This window comes from Elephantulus edwardii, unplaced genomic scaffold (assembly GCF_000299155.1).
Source record: "Elephantulus edwardii isolate Elephantulus edwardi_28Jun2011 unplaced genomic scaffold, EleEdw1.0 scaffold00247, whole genome shotgun sequence".
Taxonomy (NCBI): domain Eukaryota; kingdom Metazoa; phylum Chordata; class Mammalia; order Macroscelidea; family Macroscelididae; genus Elephantulus; species Elephantulus edwardii.
In genome coordinates, this window is record NW_006399997.1 from 2,051,569 (window position 1) to 2,077,644 (window position 26,076).

The following is a 26,076-nucleotide window of genomic DNA, read 5'->3' on the forward strand; positions in this document are numbered from 1 at the left end:
ATAAATGTGGTTATGAAAGAATAATTATGGTCTGTTTGAAATTGGTTTAGTGTCAAAAATATCAAATGGAAGGCAACAAAATAGTTAAATTGTCAGAAACGTGACGTAGTACTTTCGTTTCAAGAAATATTGGCCCTTATGAGCGACCGTAGCACTCCGCAGGTGCGCCTGCGCGGAAGACTGGCGGAGTTAGTGCACCGAGGAAACTGCTCTAGTTGTGACCCTCAAGCCTCGCCATGAAGACCCGCTTTAGCACCATTGACATTCGCGCGGTCCTTGTAGAGTTGAATGCCAGGTACGGTCCGACCTGTCTCGTGAAATGCGTGGATGAGGCAGAGGCGGGTGCTCCACGGTGTAACAAGACCTGCTGTTAGACCTTGGTCCCTTTAAATGCTGTCCTGTGTACAAGGCTGGGCCTGGATGGTGAACGCGGGGCGCTATGCCCGTGGCCCTCGTCCACTGGGGGTCTCCAGCGGCCGCGTGCCCCTTCCCTGACTCCTCGGGGCTCGCCTATCTCTTGCCGGCTAGCTCGAGGCTCTCCCTTTGTCTGTGATCTTTTGCTGTTTCTACTTCGCTCTCATGGACTCTCCCAGACGACTTCCGGCAGCAAAAGCTTCTTAGACTACGACAGCGTTGGACACCAGCTTGGTCATTCACTCCCGAGATTTCTCTGCACACCCCTTTACTCCAGATAGAGAGATCGCGCTAGCTGAAGTTAACAGTATTGGATGAACCGGAGTTCTAGACTAGTTAATCTTAGTCAGCCCTCTAACTTTGGGCGTTACATTAAAAATCCCTAAATGAATTGGGGTATATTTTATTATAGTTTATAAAAAAATACTGATTTATTTAAAAGATGCAAGCTGATTGACCACTGTTACTTTTACATAACTTAATGCTTTGGGTTGTTTGCGTCCTTGCTTCTGATTGCCGATAACCTTAGAATGTAACAGTCTAATTTCTGCGCAAATTGAATGCTTGCAGTTTTGCGACTGAAAAACTTAATGATATATTACATGTTTGCTTTTTCTTTGCAGCTTGCTAGGAATGAGAGTAAACAATGTTTATGATGTGGACAACAAGACATATCTTATTCGTCTTCAAAAGTAAGGACATGTTTGTATGCTACTTTTATGTTGGTAATCATTTATAAGCTTATTGATATTTTCACCTGCACTTGTAGTTTGTTTCACAAATTCGACATTGGCAAAGGCCCTAAAGAAAATAGTTCTTTTTTTAATTTTTTTTTTTCTCCTACAGACCCGACTTGAAAGCTACACTTGTGATAGAATCTGGCATACGAATTCACACAACAGAGTTTGAGTGGCCTAAGAATATGATGCCGTCCAGTTTTGCTATGAAGGTAGGCTGTAAGTCAGAAACTAGCTATAGATATTTATTGATTTCTCGTTTCACAATTACGTTCTACGTCTTCTGCTGGTCACCTCTTTGGAAACTTTAATTCCGTTTTCTCCATCATAGCAATTCTGTAGCCTCATTAATTTTTCTAAAGCATTTTCATTTCTTATCTCACTTTCATGATTCAGCATTTTTTTGCGTCCATGTTCTTTTTTTAATTTTTTTTTAAATGTCTTTTTTTTTTAATTTTTATTGTATTATTTTTACGTGTACCGTCAAATCAGATCTGACTGGTACAGGAGGAGATTACCCTCTCCTTCTCCAGCAGAGCATCTGGTGGAATTGAACGGCGTACTTCTGGGATTGCAGTGCAGCATTTTGCCACTAGGCCACCAGAGCTCCCTTGAGTCCATGTTCTTTATCTTGCTCAATGTAGACTATCTAGAATCTGGACTTCTTCCACCCCTCCATTCTTCTGAAAACTTTTATGAACTGTATAAATTTAAGCCCAGTGTTGTCAGGTATATTTCAACTCACATCCACATGTGTTAGAGTAGAACTGCTCTATGGCTTTTTCTGGGCTCTGATCATTAAAGAAGCAATTAATGCATTCATGGGTTTGAGGTGCAACTATTAGGTTAGTTGCCCACTGCAAACTGCTTGAGTCACTCATGCTTCTGTGAACTGTATACTTCTACCCAAACTGTACTTAAGACCCCAAGTAAACCACAAATTCATTACTTCTTTTTACTTTCTCTCTTCTATTGTTAAAACTTTTTTACATTTTTACAGAGATTTTATGTTTGTAGACATGTAATCTTCTCTTAACATGATATATACACTCAAAGTGCTTGTGGTATGGAGGAAAAACTGTAGAGTCAGATACAGTAATGCCTGGGTTATGAATAACCAATTTGTGGACAACTTCTTCTTGTCTGTTAATGTTGCATAGATTTGCCTTCATTGTGGAAAGATTAAACCAATCTCTTGCCAGAAATTCTTAATCACCTCATTACCATCACTTGTTACTCATATAGCTGTTAAAGCATTGAAAAGCCTTCAAGCCTATCTACACTAAATAAGATTACACTGAGTTAATCTAATAAGTTACACTAAATAAGAACACTGCACACCTATTTGAACTTATTCAGAAATTTCACTTAAAGACACTTAGGAGTGGATATTGTTTGTAACCTGAGGAGTGCTTATGTACATAACCCTGAATTTTGTAACCCAGAGCAAATGACTGTGGAAATTATCAAACAATATCATTAATATCACATGCAGGCAAGATTCTGCTGAAGATTATCCAAAAATGACTGGAACAGCACATCAGTAGAGAACTGCTACAAGTGCAGGCTGGGTTTAGAAGGGCTCGTGGTACTAGGGATATTGTAGCTAATGTTAGATGGATCTTGGCTGAAAGCAGGGAATACCAGAGAAATGTCTATCTGTGTTTCATTGACTGTGCAAAGGCGTTTGACTGTGTGGATCATAACAAACTGGGCCTGACTCTGAGAAGAATGGGAATCCCAGAACACTTGATCGTGCTAATACTAAACTTACACTTGGACCAGGAGACAGGCATTAGAACAGAGGAAGGAAAGATTGCATGGTTCAAAATTGGGAAGGGTGTATGCCAGGGATGTGTCCTATCTCCATACCTTTTCAACCTATATGTAGAACAGATTATTCGGGAGACTGGGCTCTATGAGGAGAAATGTGGCATCGTGATTGGAGGAAGACTCATCAGTAATCTGTGTTATGCAGATGACACAACCCTGCTTGCTGAAACTGAGGAGTACCTGAAATGCTTGCTGTGGAAGGTCAGGGACTACAGCCTTCAGTATGGATTGAGGCTCAATATCAAGAAAACAAAGATTCTCACCACTGGGCCAATTGACAGCATCATGACAGATGGTGAAGAGATTGAGATTGTTAACAGATTTAGTTTGCTTGGCTCCACAATCGACACTCTTGTCACCAGCAACCAGGAATTAAAAGATGTATTGCAATGGGAAAGTCTGTGGTTAGAGATGTCTCTAAAGTACTGAAAAGCAACAATGTCAGTCTGGAGACTAAGGTGCACCTGATACAGGCCATGGTCTTTGCAATTGCTTGCCATGCATCAGAAAGCTGGACAATGACTAGGCATGATAGAAGGATAATTGATGCCTTTGAGCTGTGGTGTTGGAGAAGAGTATTGAATATACCATGGGCTGCTAAGAGAATGAACAGGTTTGTTCTGGAGAGGGTGAGGCCAGGCTGCTCCTTGGAGGCAAGGATTCTGAAGCTTCGCCTGACATACTTTGGACATGTTGCAAGGAGGGACCAGTCCTTGGAGAGGGATGTCATGCTTGGGAGCATGGAGGGACAGCACAGAAGAGGAAGACCCTCGATGAGATGGATTGTTTCCATGATTGGGGTAATGGGCGTAGGTGTGTCAGAGACAGTAAGATTGGCACAGGATAGAGCAGGATTTAGAACTGTTGTCTATAGGGTCACTATGAGTTGCAGGCAACTCAATGGCACATAATAACTATAACATACTTCTATTCTCTTCAAGAATTTTATCTTACACTGTCCTGAGTAAAAATATTATAGGGAGTAGAATCTTGGGACAGATGTGATTCCCTTCCCACCCCCCCACCCCCCCCAGGATTAAGAACCTAGTTGGTCACTGTTTAAACAAAAAATCTGGATAGTGTTGTTTGTGTGTTCATGGAGTCGAGAGAAGAGCAGTGAGAAGAAATGTGGGTTTTCAGGGGGTGCCGCGGGCTGCTCCAGTCAGGAGGGGCTTGTAAGCCTGAGGTCTAGGGTCTCGAAGAGGGAACACGAAGGTGGGTAGAAGTTCAGCGAAGGGACGATGAAAGAACCCAAGACAAACAGTCAAGTGATCTTGATGATTTTAATTCTAAGTCATTCTAATTCTCCTTCTTTCTTCCTTTTCCTTCTTATTACATTTAACATGATACATTTATATTCCATTTTTACAGTTATGGGCTTAATCAACAGCCAGAAAAACAACAGAAGTAAGAATAAAGTTTACATTATTTTCGTGCACACAGCTATTCTTTATGGTCATGGTTCCTTGGTAATTGGAGAAAATGGTAGACAATGGCTTTTCGCGGAAACATTTCTTTTTTAAACCTGTTTTCAAACCTGTTTTTCAACTTGTTTGGGTTACAAAGTTACAAAGTAAAAGAGTTACATTTTAAATTTAAGCTGATACATTTTACATTTTTAGCTGAATTTACAATATTATTTATCTCCATTCAAAAGACAACACTTTTACACTTTCCTTTATTCCAGGAGTGGTCACTATCTCAATAAGGGGGTTTAGGTTTATACAAAAGGTGTTTTGGGTCATAATATTGCCTAAATTCATCATTCCAATCTTGTGTCTCATGATCTATCTTACCACCTATACCTCGCATAACATCTTTCCTTTGGTCACTTTCAAACCTTTTGAAAAATATATCCCAAAAACCATCAGGGTGTTTTGCGTTAAATTCATCATATTTTCCAGTATATGGAAGAGGTTTATCTGTAGGCTCTGGAATTCTGTAAGGGCCTCTCCCTATAGAGGGCTGCCACAAACAACCATTACCTAATAGATAAACAACTCTTCCACCTGGTGTTTTCATGGTGGGGGGCAAGGGTTTGGGTTTTTCCTTTGAAGGAGTTCTTATAAACCCTAGAAATCTAGGAATCTCTGGAGTGGTCATCTCTGGGATTTCCACCATTAATTTTTCTTGTTATAATGCATCCATGAATTCCCTTAAAATCATATTGTTCTTGAGAAGTTTTAGTAATGCTAAAAGAACCGGAGGTAATGTTTGCGTATCAAAGTCGTCACCTCCATTTAATTCTTTCTGGGAACATCTAACAAACTTTTAGTAGGAACACTTTGTGTAAAGAACACAGCCTTTCCCCCCGTCCCACATAGAAAACCCACAGAGACAATAGAAGATAAATTACAGAAAGGCCAAGAACAATCATGGAGAAAGCACACGTTCCGAGAGGCTGACTTCCTTGAAGTTTTCCCCTCAATCGGATGATTTTGTCACGCAGATTCCCTTGGAGTTGGTGTGGCAAGGGGGTCATTGCTCTCTCAGGCAAATGAAACAGAGATTTTGAAGCCCCTGTTTTTATTAGCAGTAAGTCAAAGCTTACAGTAAAGCATGATCTCATAGGGTGGGTGAATGTTTAAACGTATGGAACAAAGCATAGATAAGCATGAACAGTTTTCAAGAGAACATCTTTGTACTCATGAACAGGGTCTTACTGCACCCTTACCAACCCTATCAAGAACTTTAGAAAATAGTCTTTGTTTAACGGAGAACTTGCAAATCTCTTTTATGTTGGTGTATGTTCCAGGGAGTATGAGAGTGCTTTCAGTCCCATCTGTTCTTGTTATTGACTGCTTGCTTTCAGGCATTGAAGCCAAGCCCTTTTGCATGTATTCCACAGCCACTATTATCATAGCCACTATTAACCCTGTGTGTTCCAGAATGACCCTACAGTATGGGTCACTCTTAAATAAGAACTGTTAGCAAAAGGAGGGAAGATTGTTTAGTCTGGCAAGTTGCCTGCACACTTAAGTCTTAAAGTAAAAATTTTAGTTAAGTTATAAAAGTTGGAAAAAAAAACTCTTTGAAGATTTTAAAAGTAAAACTAATTTTAAGAATGAATGTGTTTTGAAGGTAGTTTTGTTAAATTTAAGTCTTGAAGAAAAGAAAGCAGTTTATTTTACTGGTCTTGACTGAAAGGTCTTCAAAAGTAAGATTTTATGACCCTTTAATAGCGGCAGAGGAGTCTGGTTTCTGGTCCATACCATACTTAGATATCAGCACTTAAGGGTGGTACTGTAAAACTGTAGATATTTACCAAGTTGTTTGGGTTTGCCATGCTGGGGTTTTTTATTTTAATTGCTAAAATAAGCTTGGAAGCAGGAGTGGCATCCACTTCGAACTAGCTTGCCTCTGGAAACTGTATGAACTTGGAGAAACAATGACAGTTATACAAGTATTCAGGTCTTTTGTTCATAGGGTCACTATGAGTTGTCTACGACTCAGTGGCACTTTACAACACAACAACAATAATAACAAGAACCTTATAGGTTGTTGTTGTTAAGTGCCATTGAGTTGCAGGCAACTCATAGTGACCCTATGAACGAAAGTCCTGGACATCTCCTGTATTTCTTTCATCCTTTCCCCAGGCTCATAGGTAGTAAGAAGAATAGTTTGTGAGCATATGTGGTAATTGAAATTGACTAAGATGGGGGACTAATTTATACGGGCTCAAGGATGACAGAGATGATGAGGATGGCACAGGATAGAGTAAGATTCAGATCCATTGCTCATAGGGTCACTGTGAATTGTAATCAACTCGATGACACCTAACAACATTAGGTTCATGAGTTTGTATTTAAAATGACAGATAACTGGAAACCATAATTAATTTTAAACATGAATGAAGCACATGAAAGGACAGTTTGGGTTATTTAAAAGATTGGAGTAAAAAAAGACTTAAATAAAAGACCTAAATGAGGTAATGAAATGAGATGAACCTTATTTTAAACCAGCAAAACAGCTGTTGTATAAATCTGTCATTTTCTGCTTGAAAATTGTAGAAGGTTAGCTAGTTAACAGTTCTCTTAACATAAAATGTTTTATCTCTTATTATCATCTGTAGGGATTTATTTTGTCAATATTATTTACTGTTTTTTAAAAAAATATTACACATGATAAAAAAAATTTTTAAATCATCACCAATTGTTTTGGAGTTAAGTTTTACTGTATAAATTATTTTTTCCTTTTATCACTTCTTAGTGCCGAAAACATTTGAAGAGTCGAAGATTAGTCAGTGCCAAACAGCTTGGTGTGGATAGGATTGTAGATTTTCAGTTTGGAAGTGATGAAGCTGCTTATCACTTAATCATTGAGCTCTATGACAGGGTAAGTTAAATTTGGGGACATGGGATGATGAATTCATCAATAAATTGTTAATCATTCATGTATGTAACTATGTTTATATGGGTAACTGTACATAACTATGTAAACAAAACATAACTGTGTAAATATGAGTGGGGACATTTTTACTTTGTTAAAAGCTATTGATACTAAGAAAATAATCATGTACCACACAAGTAAAATACAAACACTCCACATTTACATGATTAAGTTTTAAAGACTGGGCCATTAAGGGAAAATAGTGTGTGGGAGAGAATTGAGGGCCCTCTGTGACCGTTTGATAGAATGACAATGAGTGGGAGAAGGAACTCTAGTGGCCTAGTACATCAGATGTTAGCATTGCTAACCAAAGGCTGTTTTTCTTGTGGTTCAAATCTACCAGCTACCAGCTGCTCCAATGGGGAAAAAAATAAGCAATATTTTTTAAAAAAGGTTTGATTAGACAGTGTAAGTAATCATGTTAATTATTTGTAATTAATGTGATGAAACAAAATGTGTATGAGTGAATGTGTGGGAACGGATAGGATTTGTGAACTTCCACTCAAAAAATAAATGGGAAAGAAGAAAGATTACAGCCTCAGAAACCTCTAGAGGTTCAGTGTTCATTGGAGCCATCTCTCCAGCCATGAGCTTGGTTTTGAGTTTTGAGGGGTAGTCCTTCAGTGATTTTTAACTGGGACTCACTCCTTGTATATTGTCCAACAAAAACTATGTTCTTTTTTTTTTTTTTTAATTTTTTTTTTATTTTTTATTATTTTGTGTGCGTGTACCATCAAATCAGATCTGACTGGTACAGGAGGATATTGCGCCTCCTTCTCCGGCAGAGAAAAACTACGTTCTTTATTGAACTCAGTGTTCATTCTGCTGGTGCTTGGAAGATAATAGAGCTTTTTTATCTCTGTGATTTTAAAGAAATTCCTCTCTTCCCGCCCCTCTGTTTAGTTTTTATATAGTCATGTAATAATTTGCCTAGATGATATTTTTTTGTATAAACCGCAGTGCAGCCTTAATGGTTCTGCTTCATGCATGTGTAATACAAGCTCAGCTGATGGTCGTCAAGATATTAGCTATACATCTGTTAGTGACTTCTACAGATCAGAATTGAAAGTAGCTCTAGATTTCTTCATTGCGTTTCAGAATGTTTTCTTTAAAACTATATTATTGTACAGTATGAAAGATAAAAAAGGAAGACTGGGCAAATAAAAGAAACGTTCCATCGTTAGATGTGACTTGGGCTCTTACTGTTTCAATACTTCAGTATTTTAAACAGTAATTAGGTTTTTGAAAGACCGTTTCTTCTTTCTCCCTTTTTAGGGAGTTTTAAGAATGATTTGGAAAAGCATTAAGTTATGTCTTATTCCATTACAGGGGAACATTGTTCTTACAGATTATGAGTACCTAATTTTAAATATCCTACGGTTTCGAACTGATGAGGCAGATGATGTTAAGTTTGCTGTTCGAGAACGATACCCAGTTGATCATGCTAGAGCTGCTGAACCTTTACTTACCTTGGACAGGTAACATGTTTTGTCTATCAGTTGATTCTTATATTAAAAGGTATAATAAGTCAGATGTCAGAATAAAATTGTCAGATACGAGATTATATTTACTTGGATAAAATAGCTAAATTCAGACTCTTTAAAAAAATTAATTTTAATGAACGTTTACAGACAGGATTTCCATTCAATGTTGCACTTTTTTCACTGCCCACCCCTCCCTCCCAATTTGCTCCTCTCTTTGAAAAGTAAAAGAAAAAATTCTTTCATTGTTATACAACACCTCCCCCCAAGTCCACTCTTGTGTAGCGTTCTTTTTGGACTCCTGTCATGATAATAATGCATAATCATATATCTCTTTTAACAGTTCTCTCCCTCATCTGTTTCAATGCAGTATACATTATTTATTCCATCTTTCTCAGTCTCCCTCAACCCCAAGTCAGTCCCATTTTACAACAGTGACACTATGCAATATTTGTCCTTTTGTGACAGAGATATTTCACTTAAAATAATGTCCTCCAGGGTCAACCATTTTGTATAATATTTCATAAGTTCCTTGTTTTTCAATGCAGCATAGTGTTCCATTGTGTGACTATACCAGAGCTTCTCTATCCATTCATTTGTTGATGGGCACTTGGGTTGTTTCTAACTCTTTGCTATTGTGAACAAAGCAGCAATAAACATGGGTGTGCATATATCTGCTTGGGTGGCGGTTATGATTTCTTTAGGGTAAATTCCCAATAGTGGAATTGTTGGGTCGAGTGGTATTTCTATTTGCAACTTTTTGAGAAAGCAACGTATAGCGTTCCATAGTGGTTGCACCATAAATTCAGACTCTTAATCGATGTAAATATGCCTGGAGCCAGTTAACCTTACTTGTGAGTAGTAAATGTGTGCTTTTCTAAACTGGATTTGGGCTACTTCAGATATAAATTATTATGTCCTGGTAAAGTGAAGGGAGTTATTAGCTGCCTGTGAGAAGAGAATCTTGGACAGAGTGCAGAGGAGATAGAATTTCTTATGTAGTGAATTAAACGAAGCACGGTGGGCGAAACTGATGACTGTAGCTCAGGTAGTCTAGTGGTGAGACTGTTAACTAATAACAAATAGCGAATAGCAGTGATTTTCAAAGTTGATTTCTCAGGATCACCAGGAGGGCTTATTAAAGCATGAATCGATAAGCCCTGCTTCATAGAGTTTGTGATTCAGTAGAACCAATGTGTTTATATATTTTTTAAAATTTTTTTATTATTAATTTCAGTAAAAATTTACGGAAAGTTTGGATTTGCATTCATTTATTATTGCACTTTTCTCCCTGCCCAAATATGTTTATATTTTTAAGAAATCCTGCAGTGTTATTGATGCTGCTGGTCTAGGTACCACACTTTGCCAAACACTAGCGTGCACCATCCTTCAGAGTCTCATTAAATACTTTATTTAATCCATTTCAATTGTTAAGCTATAGCAGCAGGATCTATATAGACTTTTATAGAAAATGTTTCATATCATTTCACTGTGAACAAATTGAACATATACAAAATGATAACAGGTGAAACAGTACAAATTTATTTAGGAATTTTCCATTTAAGTTCCAGTCCTGCAATTCCTGTTAATATCCAAAAAATCGAAGACTCTGTAACCCAGAATCTTATTGAAAGTCAGGTGAATTGATACATCTGAAAATGCAAACTATAAATATATCTAGGCTTGCATAAGATTTCTTGAACTTACGGTAGTATATCAATTTTGTTTTATAGACTGACTGAAATAATAGCCAGTGCACCTAAGGGGGAACTACTGAAGAGAGTGCTTAATCCCTTACTTCGTGAGTAAATTTACATCTGACACTTAAATATTTGCAAGATAATGTGTTTCTCAAGAATATATTTACATTTTAATGTAAATTTTAATACATTCAATTGTAATTACATTTTAAATTTTAATTTAAATTTAAGAGATTCATAGCAACCCTTTAAAATTACTTTGTGTTAGTATACTTTAACATATTTTTTTGGTTGTTTTTATTTGCATGAAGGTTTATAAGTCTTACTGTTCTCATAGACATTTTGTTTTATCCCATTAATTACCATTGATTGCCTCACCTCCTCTATGCCATCCTGTCTGAACCAACTCAGTAGGTGACTCTCTAGTGGGTGTTTAGAGTCTGCAAATTTCATGAATTTGCGTGTCATCCTTGCGCAGGGGCCATGCTAATCTTCTCTGTATCGTTCCAATTTTAGTATATGTGCTGCCGAAGTGAGCACTAGAGTCTGTAAATTTCAAAGGAGGAAATTAGCCATCTTTTTCTTGCAGAGCAGCTGAAGGATTCGAACTGCTTGCTCTTGGATTGGTAGCACAGCTCTACCCTAGGCCACCAGAGTGCCATGCCATTGATTAGCATAGTGAATTAATTTTTATATTTGATTAATCTTTTATAGTGGAAAGCATAGTTTATAATACCATGTTGTTCTTATTGTTATGTGCCGTCGAGTCTCTTGTGACTCATAACGACCCTATGTACGAGACTCCTAAACCCTGCTCTATGCTGTGTCTGACTTTTGTTTGTTTAAATGGTGTGCTTTAGGATTACTTTCTCCATATCTGTTCAGTCTGTATGCTGATCAGATAATTGAGAACCTAGAATGTTTAAAGAAGAATGTGGCATCAGGATTGGAGGTAGACTTATTAACATCCTGCCTTATGCAGAAGACATAACCTTGCTTACAGAACATAAAGAGAACTTAAAGCACTTGCTGCTGAAGATCAGCAATTACAGCTTTCATTATGGATTAATTCTCAGTGTTAAGAAAATAATCCTCGCCCCTAGGTCAGTAGGCAAAATCATGAGAGATGGAGAAAAGATTGAAATTGTCCATAGTTTCATTTTATTGGGATCCATAATCAACACCCAGGGCAATAGCAGTCAGGAAATCAAGAGATATGTTACACTGGGAAAATCTGTCGTCAAGGACCTCTCCAAAGTTCTGATGAGCATGATGTCAGTTTAAAGATGAAGGTGTGCCTGATTCAAGCTGTTGTATTTTCAGTTGCTTTTTATGCATCTGAAAGTTGACAGTGTATAAAGGTAACAGAAGAACAATCTGTGCTTTTGAATTGTGGCGTTACAGAGGAGCAGTGAATATACCATGAACTGCTAAAAGAACAAACAAATCTATGTTAGAGGATGTACAACTAAGGTGCTCCCTAGAGGCAAAGATGGTGAAACATCATCTCACATAATTTGGACATGTTGTTGAGAGGAGCCTGTCCTTAGAAAAAGACATCCTACTGGGAAAGGTGGAGGTTCAGAGAAACAGAGGAAACTATTAATGACATGGACTGACACAATGACTGTAACAGTGGCTGGAGTATGAGGAGATTGTGAGGATTGCACAAAATAGGGCAGGGCTATTGTTCATGGAGTCACAGTGAGTCACGGTCAACTTGAGGTACCTAACAGCAACAGTGGTGTGCTAGCTAGCATTTTAATGGGAGCTGTAGTAGTATATATAGTATGAAAGAAAGATTTCTGATATTTCAGAATGATTCTGATTTAATAACCACGTATTGTGGCCTTTTTATTGATGAATCTCAGCGCATGATGCCAGAATCTCTCAGGACCCTTTGATAAAGAGAATACATTTTCAGTCATCACTTATCCTGCATTAGAAACCATGACTGGCACTGGTGAGAACTATGCATTTGATTACTGACATTTTCCCTCTTCCATCAAATTAGAATACACAGAAAGTTATCTTGAGAAATTTTGAATTTGTTAAAATATATGTAAATTTGTATATTTGAATTAAGAAAAAAACCCTCTCAAATTCCTGTAATTCATTTAAATCCCTTATTGTTAGTCCTTCAAATTTAGTCTACCTCCTTTGCATTTCTTTTCCAGTTTTATGATCAGATTTTTACTTTTTACAAGAAAGCCTGCTGGAAGCTTAATAGGATTATATGGAACATATAGATTAATTTTTTAAAGCTGCCATCTTAACTATATTGAATCTTTCATCCCATGCACAGGACATTTCTTGCCATTTTTCTGAACCTAGCATTTCTCTCAGCTAGTTTTTAGTACTTTTACTAATTTTGGTAAATTTCTTTGGGTATATTCTTTTGGATGCTATTGTGCATGTAATTTTATCCTTAAATTCCATTTTTGGGTAGAAATATATGATGTTATATATTGATTTTTTTGGGGGGTTTATCTTGCATACTTACCAAAAGTGTTTTTTGTTTTGTGAATTCCTTTATGTTTTCTAACATAAAGGCTCATTTCACCTTTAAATACTCTTTGCCTCTTCCTTTTGAAGCTGGGTGCGATGGCTTTTTTTAAAAATTTATTTATTTTTTTATTTTATTATTTTTGTGTGAGTGTACCGTCAAATCAGATCTGACTGGTACAGGAGGAGATTGTCCCTCCTTCCCCGGCAGAGCATCTGGTGGATTTGAACTGTGCGCCTCTGGGATTGTAGTTGCAGCTCCTTACCACTAGGCCACCAGAGCTCCCTTCTTTTTTTTTTTTTTTAATTACATTTACTAGAACCACCAGTACAATGTTGAGTAGTAGTGATGAGAGTAGACATTCTTGCGTTATTTCTGATCTTCTGTTTTGATTAGATGCCATCCACTTGTCTGTGTCTCACAGCAACAGAGCTGAACCTTGCCCTGTTCTGCTTCCTCACACTTTCCTCCATGTTCATTCAGTACTACTATTATGTTCACTATATCGGGTCTTCTGATGAGGACCTTCCCTTTCTCTGACCCTCCCCCTTTCCCAGCGTAGTAGAATGTCATTTTTCAAAGATTGAACCCTCTAGACAAGGTGCTCTAATACGTGAGATGAAGTTTCACCATCCTTGCTTCTAAGGAGCATCCTGGTTGTATTTCCTCCAGAACAGACTTGTTTAGTGTTTCTGGTGGGGTTTTGTTTTATTTGGTTTTTTGTTTGTTTGTTTAGTTCTTGGGATATTTAGTACTCTTCTACAGCACAACTCAAAGGCATCCTTGTTTGCTGTCCAGTTTTCACGTATATTTGAAATGGAAAATAACAGTTGACTATACCATGCCTTAACAGTTGAATTCTGTCTTCTCTCACATCAGTCAAACTACCACTAGTCATGTGGATTTTGTTCTTTTATTCTGCCAGTGAATTGTATCATGCTGTTATGTGTTGTTGAGTCGAAAGCAACCCATATTTGCCTCTGCAGTGGATTTTCAGAGACTGTGCAGGAAAATACCCCTTTTTCTCTCTTGGAGCAGTTGGTGGATTTGAACCACATACCTTTGGATTGACAGCACAACCAACTCCTTACTCATTAGGCTGCTAGAGCTCAAGCTGTATCGTAGTAATTGATTTTGGCATATAAACCAGCCTTGCATTCTGGGATAAATCTCCCTTGGTCATGGTCCTTTAATTTATGGCTATTCCTATAATTTTTGCACTGTCTTCTGTAAGTTTATTGTAGTCTCAGATGTCTGTAACCTTTAAAAGCTATTTCTCGTTATACTTCGAGATAGTATGTATTATTGTTAATATATGTTTATACCATATTATGTTAACTTTTATTGGAAAATATTAAATACAAGACTTTTTTACTTTTGTAGCCTATGGACCAGCTCTTATTGAACACTGTCTTATAGAAAATGGTTTCTCTGGCAATGTCAAAATAGATGAAAAATTTGGAAGTAAAGGTATGATGTCTATTTTTTGGGGTTTTCCCCACCCCTGTTTTTTAAAAAAACTATGAAATTCATTTTGTAACATATATGCAGGTAATTCTAGATTTAATACATTTAATACCTAATTAAAAGCCAGTGTTTTCATTATGAAATAAACTAATTCAGAAGTATTGAATCAAACTAATCAAAGTACCAGTACATACTGTTGTTTTTGCTATTGCTATTTTATTTTTAATAAAATTTGTCAGATATTCACCTGGGTGAAAAAAAGCATGTTAAAATTTTCAAGAAAATAGTAAGAAATTTCTCCTTTGTTACTACCAGGAGGGATAATAGCTCATTAAAATGTATGATAAAGCTATAGTAACTGACATGTAATTTTAAGACATAATCTTTTAAAGACAGAATAGAATAATGAATCTAGGAACATGTCCAAATATATATAGAAATTTTGAGTAGAAACAATGTGCCATTACTGTCAAGGGGAGAAAGATGGATCATTTTGTAAAAGCTACTGGAACAAGAGGCTAACCAAAACATATCTTTAGTCTCTTTTTTGGTATGTACTGATTACAAACATAATTATATATAGTTAAGTATAATTACATGTGGTTTTCTTCAACACTTGTTTCAGAAACATTTCCAACTTTCTAGACAGTTGGTTAAGAATACCTGATTGATTCTTGATTGTGATTTTTTTTTCTTTCCTCTATTAGATATTGAAAAAGTACTTGCTTGTCTGCAGAAAGCTGAAGATTATATGAAAACAACATTCAGCCACTGTGGAAAGGTGCCACTTCATTTGGTTTTGCTTATTCAGTCATCAGATTTTAAATATTCATTGAGGATTGATACATGTAAATGTTATTATACTTTAGATTATTAACACCTACACTGTGCTTATTATAATGGTCTTAAAATTCCGGTGAGGTCTGGTGGCCTAGTGGCAAGAAGCTGCACTGCAATCCAAGAGGTGCATGGTTCGAATCCACCAGATGCTCTGCTGGAGGAGGAGGAAAAATCTCCTCCTGTACCAGTCAGATCTGATTTGATGGTACATACACACACACACACACACACACACACACACACACACACACACATTTAAAAAAAATTCTGTTTGTAATCTTTTCAAATTTTATAGAAAGTACGATGTCAGTATTACTACCACAGAAAGTTGAGGAATTGAAAAATTACTTTTTAGGTTATTAGACAAGATCGTGTGTATATAGGGTGGTAAGGATTTAGATGTTGAATTTGGATAAAGAAGCACATTGTAATTTGCTAGCGCTTTTCAAAGTTTTGTCATTTACACTCCTTCAATAGATTAACACCCTTTGTATTACCTCATATCTTATTTCTCTTTTTCTTATTTCAGAAAGCTACTTTTAACTTGAGGGAAGAAGTTTCTAATTATTGTAGCTAAATTCAGTCTAGATATGCTTGCTAGTTTTGTCAATGAGTTAAAATAGTGGAAAAAATGACTTTTAATGATTTACTTAAAGTGCTCATGGCTTTCCCCCCAAATTCTAAAGTGTGAGGAGAATGGAAAGGGAAAGCACACAATGTTCATGCAAATATTCCTACCACTTTTCAAATAACTAGTTGTCATTTTCTTTACTCCCTCCTTGTTTATTCTTGTCTGAATGAGCCAGTGTTTTATAATAGCACTTATGAAGTCTTTAAAAGAGTATTGAAAAATCAGTAGGTGCAGCTGATTATAGAATTGCTTTATCAATTAACTAAAGATGTTAATATCAATAATGGGAAGTAAATATTATAGGTAAAAATTAATTTTATGTTTGGATTTTGTAGGGTTATATCATTCAGAAGAGAGAAGTAAAACCACGCCTTGAGATAGATAAGCCAGTGGAAGACATACTTACGTAAGCCTGCAGGAGAGGGTCGGTTTGCTTTGAATGTTTGTTTACTAAAATTATTGACTGTAATGTGATGTATTTTACAGGTATGAGGAATTTCATCCATTTTTGTTTTCTCAACATTTACAATGTCCATATATAGAATTTGAATCATTTGACAAGGTGAGTTTTCCTATTCTCTTTGACTAAATTATTAGCATGTTATATTTTTTTAAAGTTAATGTAAAATTTGCTGCCATTGGGAAATAGTATGTATTCTTTCTTGCTTTACAATTATTATGAGCCTTGAATTAAAGATCACGATCAAAGATCAGTCTTACAGAAATAGCTGTAAGAAACTTATTTGTTGCCACTTTATTTTAAGATGATAAACTCAAGATTTGAACTTAAGTTGATTTTTTAATTTTATTATTGTGTATGTGTGTACCATCAAATCAGATCTGACTGGTACAGGAGGAGATTGTGCCTCCTCCAGCAGAGCATCTGGTGGATTTGAACCATGTACCCACCTCTGGGATTGCAGTGCAGCTTCTTGCCACTAGGTCACCAGAGGTCCCTTAAGCTGATATTTTAAAAAATTGATTCTTAATATTATTTACCTATATAAAACACCTACTGAATCTGTTCAGATTCTTTACCTTTTTTTAACTTTATTAAATTGAAATTTTAATAAAACTTTATAAAGACTTTGGATTTCCATTCATTCATTGTTGAACATTTTCCTCCCTGCCCACACCTCCCACCCCAGTTGGTGTTTCTCTTTGAAAAGTAAAAAAAAACCAAACCCAACTTTTATTATTATACAATCCCCCCCCAGAAGTCACTCCCCCCATGAAGCTCTCATTTTGGACGCTTGTCATGAAAATAATACCTAATCATATATTCCTTTTTTAAAAAAAATCTTTAGAAAGTGTCATTCATTAATTTTATCCTCTCCAGATTGTATATTTTTGCCTGTAACTTTCAACCTCTCTATACCATGGACTAAGCCTTCTAATCTTGGTCCCAGTTCGTCTCATATAAACTTTATGATTTTAGGCTATAAGTTGATTTTTATTTTTTTTTCGTTAATTTTAATGAAAGTTTACAGAGATTTTGAATTTCCTTTCATTCACTGTTGCATTTTTCTCTGTGCCCACCCCTCTCCCCAGTTTGCTCTTCTCTTTGAAAAGTAAAAGAAAAATTATTTCGTTGGTATAGAATTCCTCCGCCCCTCCTGCTCCAAGTATGCTCCACTATGCAACCTTCATTCTGGATTCTTGTCATAACCATAATACCCAATCATATATCACTTTCAAACAGTTCTTTCCGTCATCTGTTTCAATGCAGTATACATTATTTAAACCCTCTTTTCTCAGATTCCCCCTAACCCTAATGTCAGTCCTGTTTTATAGCAGTGGCATTATGCAGTGTTTGTCCCTTTGTGATTGAAATATTTCACTCAGTATAATGTCCTCCATGGTCACCCATTTTGTATATTTCATGAATTCCTTGTTTTTCAATGCAGCGTAGTATTCCATTGTGTGAATATACCAGAGCTTCTCCATCCATTGGTTTGTTGATGGGCACTTGGGTTGTTTCCAACTCTTTGCCATTGTGAACAAAGCCGCAATGAACACTGCTGTGCATATATCTGCTTGGATGGAAGTTATGGTTTCTTTAGGGTGTGTTCCCAGTAGTGGAATTGCTGGGTCAAATGGTATTTCTATTTGCAACTTTTTGAGAAAGCGCCATATTGCCTTCCATAGTGGTTGCACCATTTTATACTCCCACCAACAGTGAGTAAGGGATCCAGTTTATTCACAATCTCGCCAGCATTTGTTGTTAGATGTTCTGTCAAACTTTGCTAATCTTACTAGGGTGAAATGGCATCTTATAGTTGTTTTGATGTTCAGGTTCTTTGAATTAGTGTTATGAAATTCTGAGTGTGCAAGTTGAAGTAGAGACTTTGTTTTCTTTTTTTCAGCTAGTTACTTTGGTTTTGTTTTTGTGTTTTTAAATAAGGCTGTGGATGAATTTTATTCCAAGATCGAAGGTCAGAAAATAGACTTGAAAGCTTTACAACAGGTATGATACTATTAAAAACATTTATGCTAAATAAACTACTCTAAATGCAGTTTTATAAATGGGTAATCCTTTCATGTAGGAATGTGCAACCTTTTAAAAGTAACATGAGAATGCCCTCATTTCTTTAAATAAAGGTTGGGAGGTGGCAGGTGGAGTTCTCATTGTTAAAAGGTAGAGCTTTAGTTTGGCTATTTGTATATCACATATTCTCTGATCAGAGAAATACAATGGGAAGGTAAGTTCTGTTGCTTACTTATACTGTAAGGTTACTGTGAATTAGAATTGACTCAACTGCAGTAGGTTTATGATTTTACTTTCATAAAACTCTGCAAACTTGTCTACTAACGCATTACTATCCTAAGGAGATATTAAATAGGCCAGAATAGTGTAGGAAAGTGTCTTTCTTTCTGTACAAATAAATATATTTGTTTATTATTATATTAAATAAATATATTTGTTTATTATTATTAAGTAAACTAAATTGTGTGTGTGGTTTTTATAAAAAGCTAGACTTTTAAACTGGGCATCTTACATGATTATATCATTCTTCCGGATTTACATCTTCACAAGGATTTAAAAAACATGTTTTTCAGGCCCATTTGGAAGGCAGCTGTGCTCACCACTATACCATCAACACATTCAGGCCCATTTGTATATATTTGTAGAGGCAGAATATCTGCAGAACATTTTTGGAAATTGGTAATTTTTAAAATTTGTCTAAAGAGGTTTGAATTTTAAAGAACATCTCAATAAAGTCTTAAAATTTGTGGTGCACAAATTTGAAATTATATCGTTTTCCCTTCCCTGTACTTTTCTTTAAAGAAATTGTAAGAGAGGAAGCAGTGTGACCTCCATTAACTCCATTAGGGGAACTTTTCCCAACCAACAGCATCCACAATACAAAACCATCTCCTATGAGTTCAGACAGGTCCTGCACACTCCCCTGCCTATATGAACTAATTTCAAAATGCTTCCCTGCTTATTCTGATCAGTTGCAACACCAGTTCTACTTGATCAGAAATTGGTTGCAATCTACATAGACTTTATAAAACCATACTCATGATGATGCAGTTTATTAGAGAGGTTAACAGGTTATAATGCAGGTTGGCAACAGGATATAATTTCTCAGAATAGCTTCTAAATAATGCTCACAGGCCCTTCAGCCTTGAGACCTAATGCCTGTGTTAAAAAGCTTCTGCCGATTAAGGCGTCTGCTCCCCAGTCCTGTTTGAGTCCTGCAGCAAGCTTGGGTAAAGGCCCCTGACTTGGCTTTGTGGGGCAGCAATCCCAGGTCAGTGCTGTCTCTCATTGGCTCTCTTGTTTGCTATTGCTGCTTGCCCTCCTCTAGACCCCACCTTGAGCAATTTAGGAATCTCTAACCCCAAAGGACAAGCACTGCATTCTCTGCAGCTAGTGATATTCCCGTATTTCTACTGCTGAACCTGCTCAATTTAAACCTAGTGGAATGGCAGAGCTAACCAGTCCCCTTGTGGTTGACTAACACATCCCCATTTGCATGTTCCCACCCGTCTGTCTAGCAACGTCCAGGGCAATGGCCTACCTAGGAAAAACATTTTGGACAATTGACCCACTATGCCACAGAAATAGTAACACATGAGCCCTGTGTTTTTCTACATAGCACATTATTCATGTATGATTTTGGTAATCATCATGGACTCTTTTATAGCCGCTGTTGTAAATATTTTTAATATTTGGTAGTAATTTCATCCTACATTCAATAATTTGTGATGCCATTAGTAGTGTTAGGAAATACGCTTTCAATTTAATAACTGAAATGTTTTAGAACCTTAGATAAGAGAAACTGCAAGTTGGATAACTACTGAGAACCTTTATATTTTGAATTTAGGAAAAAGAATATTCCACAAACACTAGAAATAATGCTGAGAAAATAAAAGCAGTAAAACAAACAAACATTTGGTTAACTCATGCCCTCCAAGAATGCATTTGCCCTAAGCTTTACACTTATACCTTGAGGAAATGTCTTGAGACCTATTTGTTCGAGTAATGCATGGATTTTAGGGAAGTTTGTTGGCTATGCAAGATAACCTATAATCAAAATACCTTCTTATGTAGTCAGTGGTAGGTTGCTGGGCAGAAGGTAATTTTTCAGCATACACCACTTTGGAGTAGTTTCGGTATATGAGAATAGTGTAATCTGTAAACATTAGCTAGCTGGGTAATAATATTGAAGGGACAGACAGGTAAAAATAGGTGAGTTTTGGAAGATGAAAGAGAAAAGGTGCCAGGAAGTAGAAGTCTTAATTTTTTCATAATATCTTTCATTAAAGGAAAAACAAGCATTGAAGAAGTTAGATAATGTCCGAAAGGATCATGAAAACAGATTAGAAGCTCTTCAGCAGGCTCAGGTATTATGTTTAAATTTTTCAGATCCTTTATTTTAAAATTGTCGTTTTTAATGTTATTATAATAAATACATTTTATTTTATCTTTTCAGGAAATAGATAAACTTAAAGGAGAACTCATAGAAATGAACCTGCAAATAGTTGACAGAGCCATTCAGGTAGTTCGAAGTGCGTTAGCCAACCAAATCGACTGGACAGAAATTGGATTAATTGTGAAAGAAGCCCAAGCTCAAGGAGATCCTGTTGCAAATGCAATCAAAGAATTAAAGTTACAAACAAATCATGTTACAATGTTGCTAAGGTAAGCTTGATTCTTGATAATCTTCATTTTGCTACTTAATTGATCAATAAATTTATTTAAAGTCTTTTTTCTTATGTTTAGAAATTTATCCTTGAAGATAATAGGGGAAAATGAATTTCCATTAAAATAAATAAACTTTACTAGAACTTCTATACTCTCAGTGGAAAAAGAAAAGGGGAAATAAAAGTGATGTCATGGACTTTAGTGAAATACTATTGAATATTTTTAATAGAAATCCATACTTGTTGTCAGAGGAGGAAGATAATGATGTTGATGGAGACATTGATGTTGAGAAAAATGAAACTGAACCACTGAAAGGAAAAAAGAAAAAGAATAAAAACAAACAGTTGCAGAAGCTACAGAAAAATAAACCCTTACTTGTTGATGTTGATCTCAGCTTGTCAGCCTATGCCAATGCCAAAAAGTAAGTCATTTACAAATTTTAAAGTACAAATTTTAGCAAAATGTTGTCTGCACTGACTCAATTAATATATTTAAAAGTGTTAAGAAAAATCTTTATTTTGCCCTTACATGCCTCCTTTGGGCTCAAGTAGGGAATTTTTTCCCCCCTATGACTTTATGCATTATTTATTTTAAAATATGTTAAAATAGTATAAGAGAAGTTTTCATCAGCTGAAAGAAAGATAGACAGTTTAAACCCACCAGCTGCTCCACTGCAGAATGCCGTGATGGGGAGTCTGTGCTTCTGCGGCTGTGGTCCTGTAAGGTCACTATGCCCCGTGGAGTTGCTAGTGGTTTAAACATGACAACAGTGGGTCTTTAGTCATTTAATAGTCTGTATAAATAGAATTCCCAGTAAATAAAAGAAAGATGTCACTTAAAGTCTAAGAGTAATCTGTTTTTCAAGGTATTATGATCACAAGAGATATGCTGCTAAAAAGACACAGAAGACTGTTGAAGCTGCTGAGAAGGTATTTATGCTTCTATGCATGATAATTGTCTTTCCCTGATTTAATGTAATGACTTATTTCTTAAATTTTAATGTGGTTTTCTACATAAGAAATGCTTCAAAACATAGTTTTGCTTAAAACATGTATTTCTAATATTTTTTCCTTTCCTAAACCACCCTCTCCTAGTCTTGCCCTTCTCAGTAGATCCAGCATCTTCATTCTTCCTCATTCCTCAGGCTGAAAATATTATTCCGTATTCTTCTCTCTCCTATACTGTATCAAGCCCATCATTAAGTTATTTAGGCTGTCCCTTTACAGTGTGTTCAGAATTTACCAACTTAGCTCTTTCCTGTAGTCCAGGTCATCCTTCACCCTGTGTGTTCACATAGACTGTACTGCCTCTTACTGAGTCTCTGGTCTCTAAACTTTTCTCACTGCAGTTTGTATTCCACATAGCCACAGTGATACTTCAAAATCAAAAGTGAAATCATTTCACTGCTGTCCTTATCTTTCAGTTGTTTTCAGTCTTAGAATTCAAAGTCCTTCCCCTGTCCTATAAGGCCTTACATGATCTGCTCCTCTCTGACCTCGTCAGCTGCACTCCTGGTTCACGCTCCTTCCTAACCACACTGGAGTGTCTTGACTCTTAAACCAGTGATGCATGCTGCCATCTTGCTGCTCTTTCCCATAGGAAATTTTGTCATTTGGTCTGTCCCATCATTCATACCTGTACTTAGCTGGGACTATCAGAGAGGCCTTTCTTGGTCGCTTTTTTAAAATAGCATCCCTTTCAACTACTCTTTCTTTTCCTCTGTTTTGTTCCCTACAAGAAAGCTTTTCCCACAACATACATATTTTTTTACCTATCTTTATTTTAATTTTTTGCTAGCTCCTTCTGGAATATTATTCACTCTTATTGTCATCAAGTTGGAATTGACTCTTAGCTGACCCTCCAGAGGGTTTTCAGAAGCTGTAAATCACACAGGTGGAGATTGCCCATCTTTTCCTGGAGCAATAGCTGGTGGATTTGAACCACCTGCCTTTGTGTTAGTATTTTTAACTTCCCATTCTCTAGTTTATCAGGGCTCCCTTACTCTCCTTGTATCTTTTTTTTTTGTTTGTTTTTCTGTTTTTGTATCTTAAAAGATACATAACATATATTCAACAAATTCTTTTTTGTCTTCCTTCGAAAATGTAGGATACGTAAAAATAGGTTCTGAGTCTCTTTTGTTCATTGCTATATCCCAGCCCCGATATATTAGGCAGCTTTAAGAGAGGTACTTTAACATCTAAAGTGGCCTTCATCATTTGACTGTCTCTCTGCCACTTCATTTCTTGACACATTATGCTGTGATCGCTATTCACTGGTCAGACTGGCCTTCTGTTTTTGCTTGTATTTCTTGCCCAGTACTTTGCCTTGATAATTCCATGAATTCTGTAGCTTAAGTGCCACTTCCTCAGAGATACCTTCTTTGATTATAGTCACACATACGTTGTTGTTGTTGTTGTTGTTGTTGTTATGTACGGTGAGTCAGTTCTGGCTCATGGAGACCCTGTGTGCAACAGAGTGAAACTCTGCCTGGGCCTGCACTAACTTCACGGTCACTGCTGTGCCTCAGTCCACTGTTGTAGCCACTTTGTGACTCAGGGAAGTTCTTTCTTTTTTCCACTGACTCTTTGCATTACTAAGCTTGCTGTCTTTCTTCAGAGAGTGGCCCCTTCTGATAAATGTGCTTAAAGTGTGTGGAAAAAAGTTTTACCATCCTCACCTTCGAGGAGCCTTCTGGCTGCACAAACAGATTTGTTTGTTCTTCTGGCAGTCCATGGTGTAGCCCCTATTCTTCACCAGCGGCCCAATCCAAAGGCATTACTTGTTCTTCAGTCTTCTATATTCATTATGCAGATGAAGTAATTGAAAATACTAGGGTTTGGGTCAGGAAGAGTTTAGTCTTTATGTAGACATTCTTGCTCTTTAGCACTTTAAAGAGATCCTTGGCAGCAGATTTGCCATTATTTAGTATCTTGACTGCTGCTTCTATAGGTGTTGATTGTGGATCCAAGTAAAATGAAATCTTTGACAGCTGAATGAAATACCCTTATTGTGCTAGCCTTAAACAGCAATGATTGTGAAGATGGTGAAGGCCTGGGCAGTATTTCTTCTGTTGTCCGTAGGGTCACTAAGAGTTGGTACAGACTCGATAGCACCTAACAATAATATTATATTGTCATGGTATTCTTAGAAGCACTTACCGTCACATTTATTTAGGTGATTATATATTTAGTGTTTCTCTCGCCTTATAGACTATAACCGCTGTAGGAAGGTGAGAGCTTTTAAAAAATTCATTATTCTCATCCACCAGATGCTCTGCTGGAGAAGGAGGGGCAATCTCCTCCTGTACCAATCAGATCTGATTTGATGGTACACGTAAAAATAATAAAATAAAAAAAAAATTCATTATTCCCTCCACAGCAACTAGCCCAGGGTCTAGTACATAGTAGGTACTCAGTAAGTGCCTGGCTCTTCTTAATTTCTAAGAGTAGAACAAATTTATTTATTTTTTTTTTTTTGGTACATGGATATTTTAAAGGGGTTTTTTCTTTTTTCTTTTTTTTTTTTAACAAACATCTTTAGTGGCACTATGGGGTAAGCATTGGGTTGCTAACCAGAAAGTCAGTTATTTGAATTCACCAGTAGCTCTGCAGGAGAAAGATGACTGATTATGTGCGCTCTCAGAGATTGACGGTCTTGACAACCCTATGGGACAGTTCTTTTCCTATTGGGGCATTGTGAGTTTGAACAGATTTGACAGCAATGGATTTTTTGTTTTCTTTTTAGCAAATACTTTTTTTTTCTTTTTCTCTTTTTTTTGTTCTTTTTTTTAACAAATACTTGAGTGTTATAAAATCTTTGGCTTAAGTTACTTTAAAATATACAGGAAAATTTATTTCTGCCTTATTTTTATGTGTTTGGACGAGGGCTGGGAGGTTAGTGTAAATAGTGCCAGTTTGTGATGTTTTTAAAACTGTATTAGTTTGTCATTTACTTTGGTATTATACCAATGAATTATCAATGAAATAAGATTCTTTTGAAAACTTTTCTTTGAAATAGGCATTCAAATCAGCAGAAAAAAAAACAAAGCAAACTCTAAAAGAAGTCCAAACAGTAACTTCTATTCAAAAAGCAAGAAAAGTTTATTGGTAAGTGTTCTACGTTTAAAATATTATTTTTCATTTTTATTAAAATGGATTCACATGGTTTAGAGTACAAAGGCTGTCAGAAAAATCAGTAGCCCTGCAGTTCTTTGCTCAGCTTTCCTGTGGTTTGTACCTTATGGAAATGAATTTTTACTCTTTTAGCTGATTATTTATCTCCATTTCTTACTATATTTCTTCCCCTTGATTTTCTGTTTAGACCCTGTCTGTTGACTTCCCACTGTGGAATATGATGGTTTCCTTTCTTCCTGTGCTCAGTTAAACAAACACACTGTCCAGATCCTTGACTGATCTTTCAATTTGCTGCTACTTCCTCTTGTTCAGTGCTATCTTTTAGCTCTGCATTCTGCGATTTCCTCCATCTTTGTTTCTTCTTTTTACTTCTGAATTTATTTCTTTCTATTGCATTTTTAATTTTAAAAGCTCTTTTGGATGTTTCTTTTTATGACTTTTTTGTTCCTTAATACCTTGAAAATAGTTGTGACAAACTTCGTTTTAGTTGGATTTTGGTGTTCAGCTTTCACGTTTGAGACTTTGATGATTCTTGATTATTTGCTCACACTTTAATCGTGTTGACTGGAAGTTCTCTGTTGTTGAGTGGACATATAAGGACATATAAAGTGGACACATAAGTCATATAAGTGGGAACAATTAACAAACATGTTCATAGCTAAGAAGAAGATTGAAGAATTAAAAGTAAAGGGTCAAAGGAGCTCTGGTGGCCTAGTGGCAAGAAGCTGTGCTGCAATTCTAGAGGCATGTGGTTTGTTTTTTGTTTGGTTTTTTTTTTTTTTTTTTTTTT

The 26,076-nt window shown here is 36.4% G+C and overlaps 1 protein-coding gene across 1 annotated transcript in view; it reads left to right on the forward strand.

Annotated features, from left to right (window-relative positions):
• The first annotated feature begins 236 nt into the window (after positions 1-236).
• Positions 237-26,076, forward strand: part of NEMF (nuclear export mediator factor) — a 59,353-nt gene continuing 33,513 nt past the window's right edge. Inside the window, exons 1-16 of the mRNA XM_006899206.1 lie at positions 237-295; positions 1,038-1,106; positions 1,261-1,363; positions 7,194-7,319; positions 8,703-8,851; positions 10,588-10,655; positions 14,444-14,530; positions 15,235-15,308; positions 16,334-16,404; positions 16,485-16,560; positions 18,403-18,465; positions 20,775-20,852; positions 20,942-21,150; positions 21,383-21,574; positions 22,019-22,082; positions 25,171-25,259. Coding sequence (XP_006899268.1) covers positions 237-295; positions 1,038-1,106; positions 1,261-1,363; positions 7,194-7,319; positions 8,703-8,851; positions 10,588-10,655; positions 14,444-14,530; positions 15,235-15,308; positions 16,334-16,404; positions 16,485-16,560; positions 18,403-18,465; positions 20,775-20,852; positions 20,942-21,150; positions 21,383-21,574; positions 22,019-22,082; positions 25,171-25,259 — 1,577 coding nt within the window. The remainder of the gene's footprint in view (positions 296-1,037; positions 1,107-1,260; positions 1,364-7,193; positions 7,320-8,702; positions 8,852-10,587; positions 10,656-14,443; positions 14,531-15,234; positions 15,309-16,333; positions 16,405-16,484; positions 16,561-18,402; positions 18,466-20,774; positions 20,853-20,941; positions 21,151-21,382; positions 21,575-22,018; positions 22,083-25,170; positions 25,260-26,076) is intronic.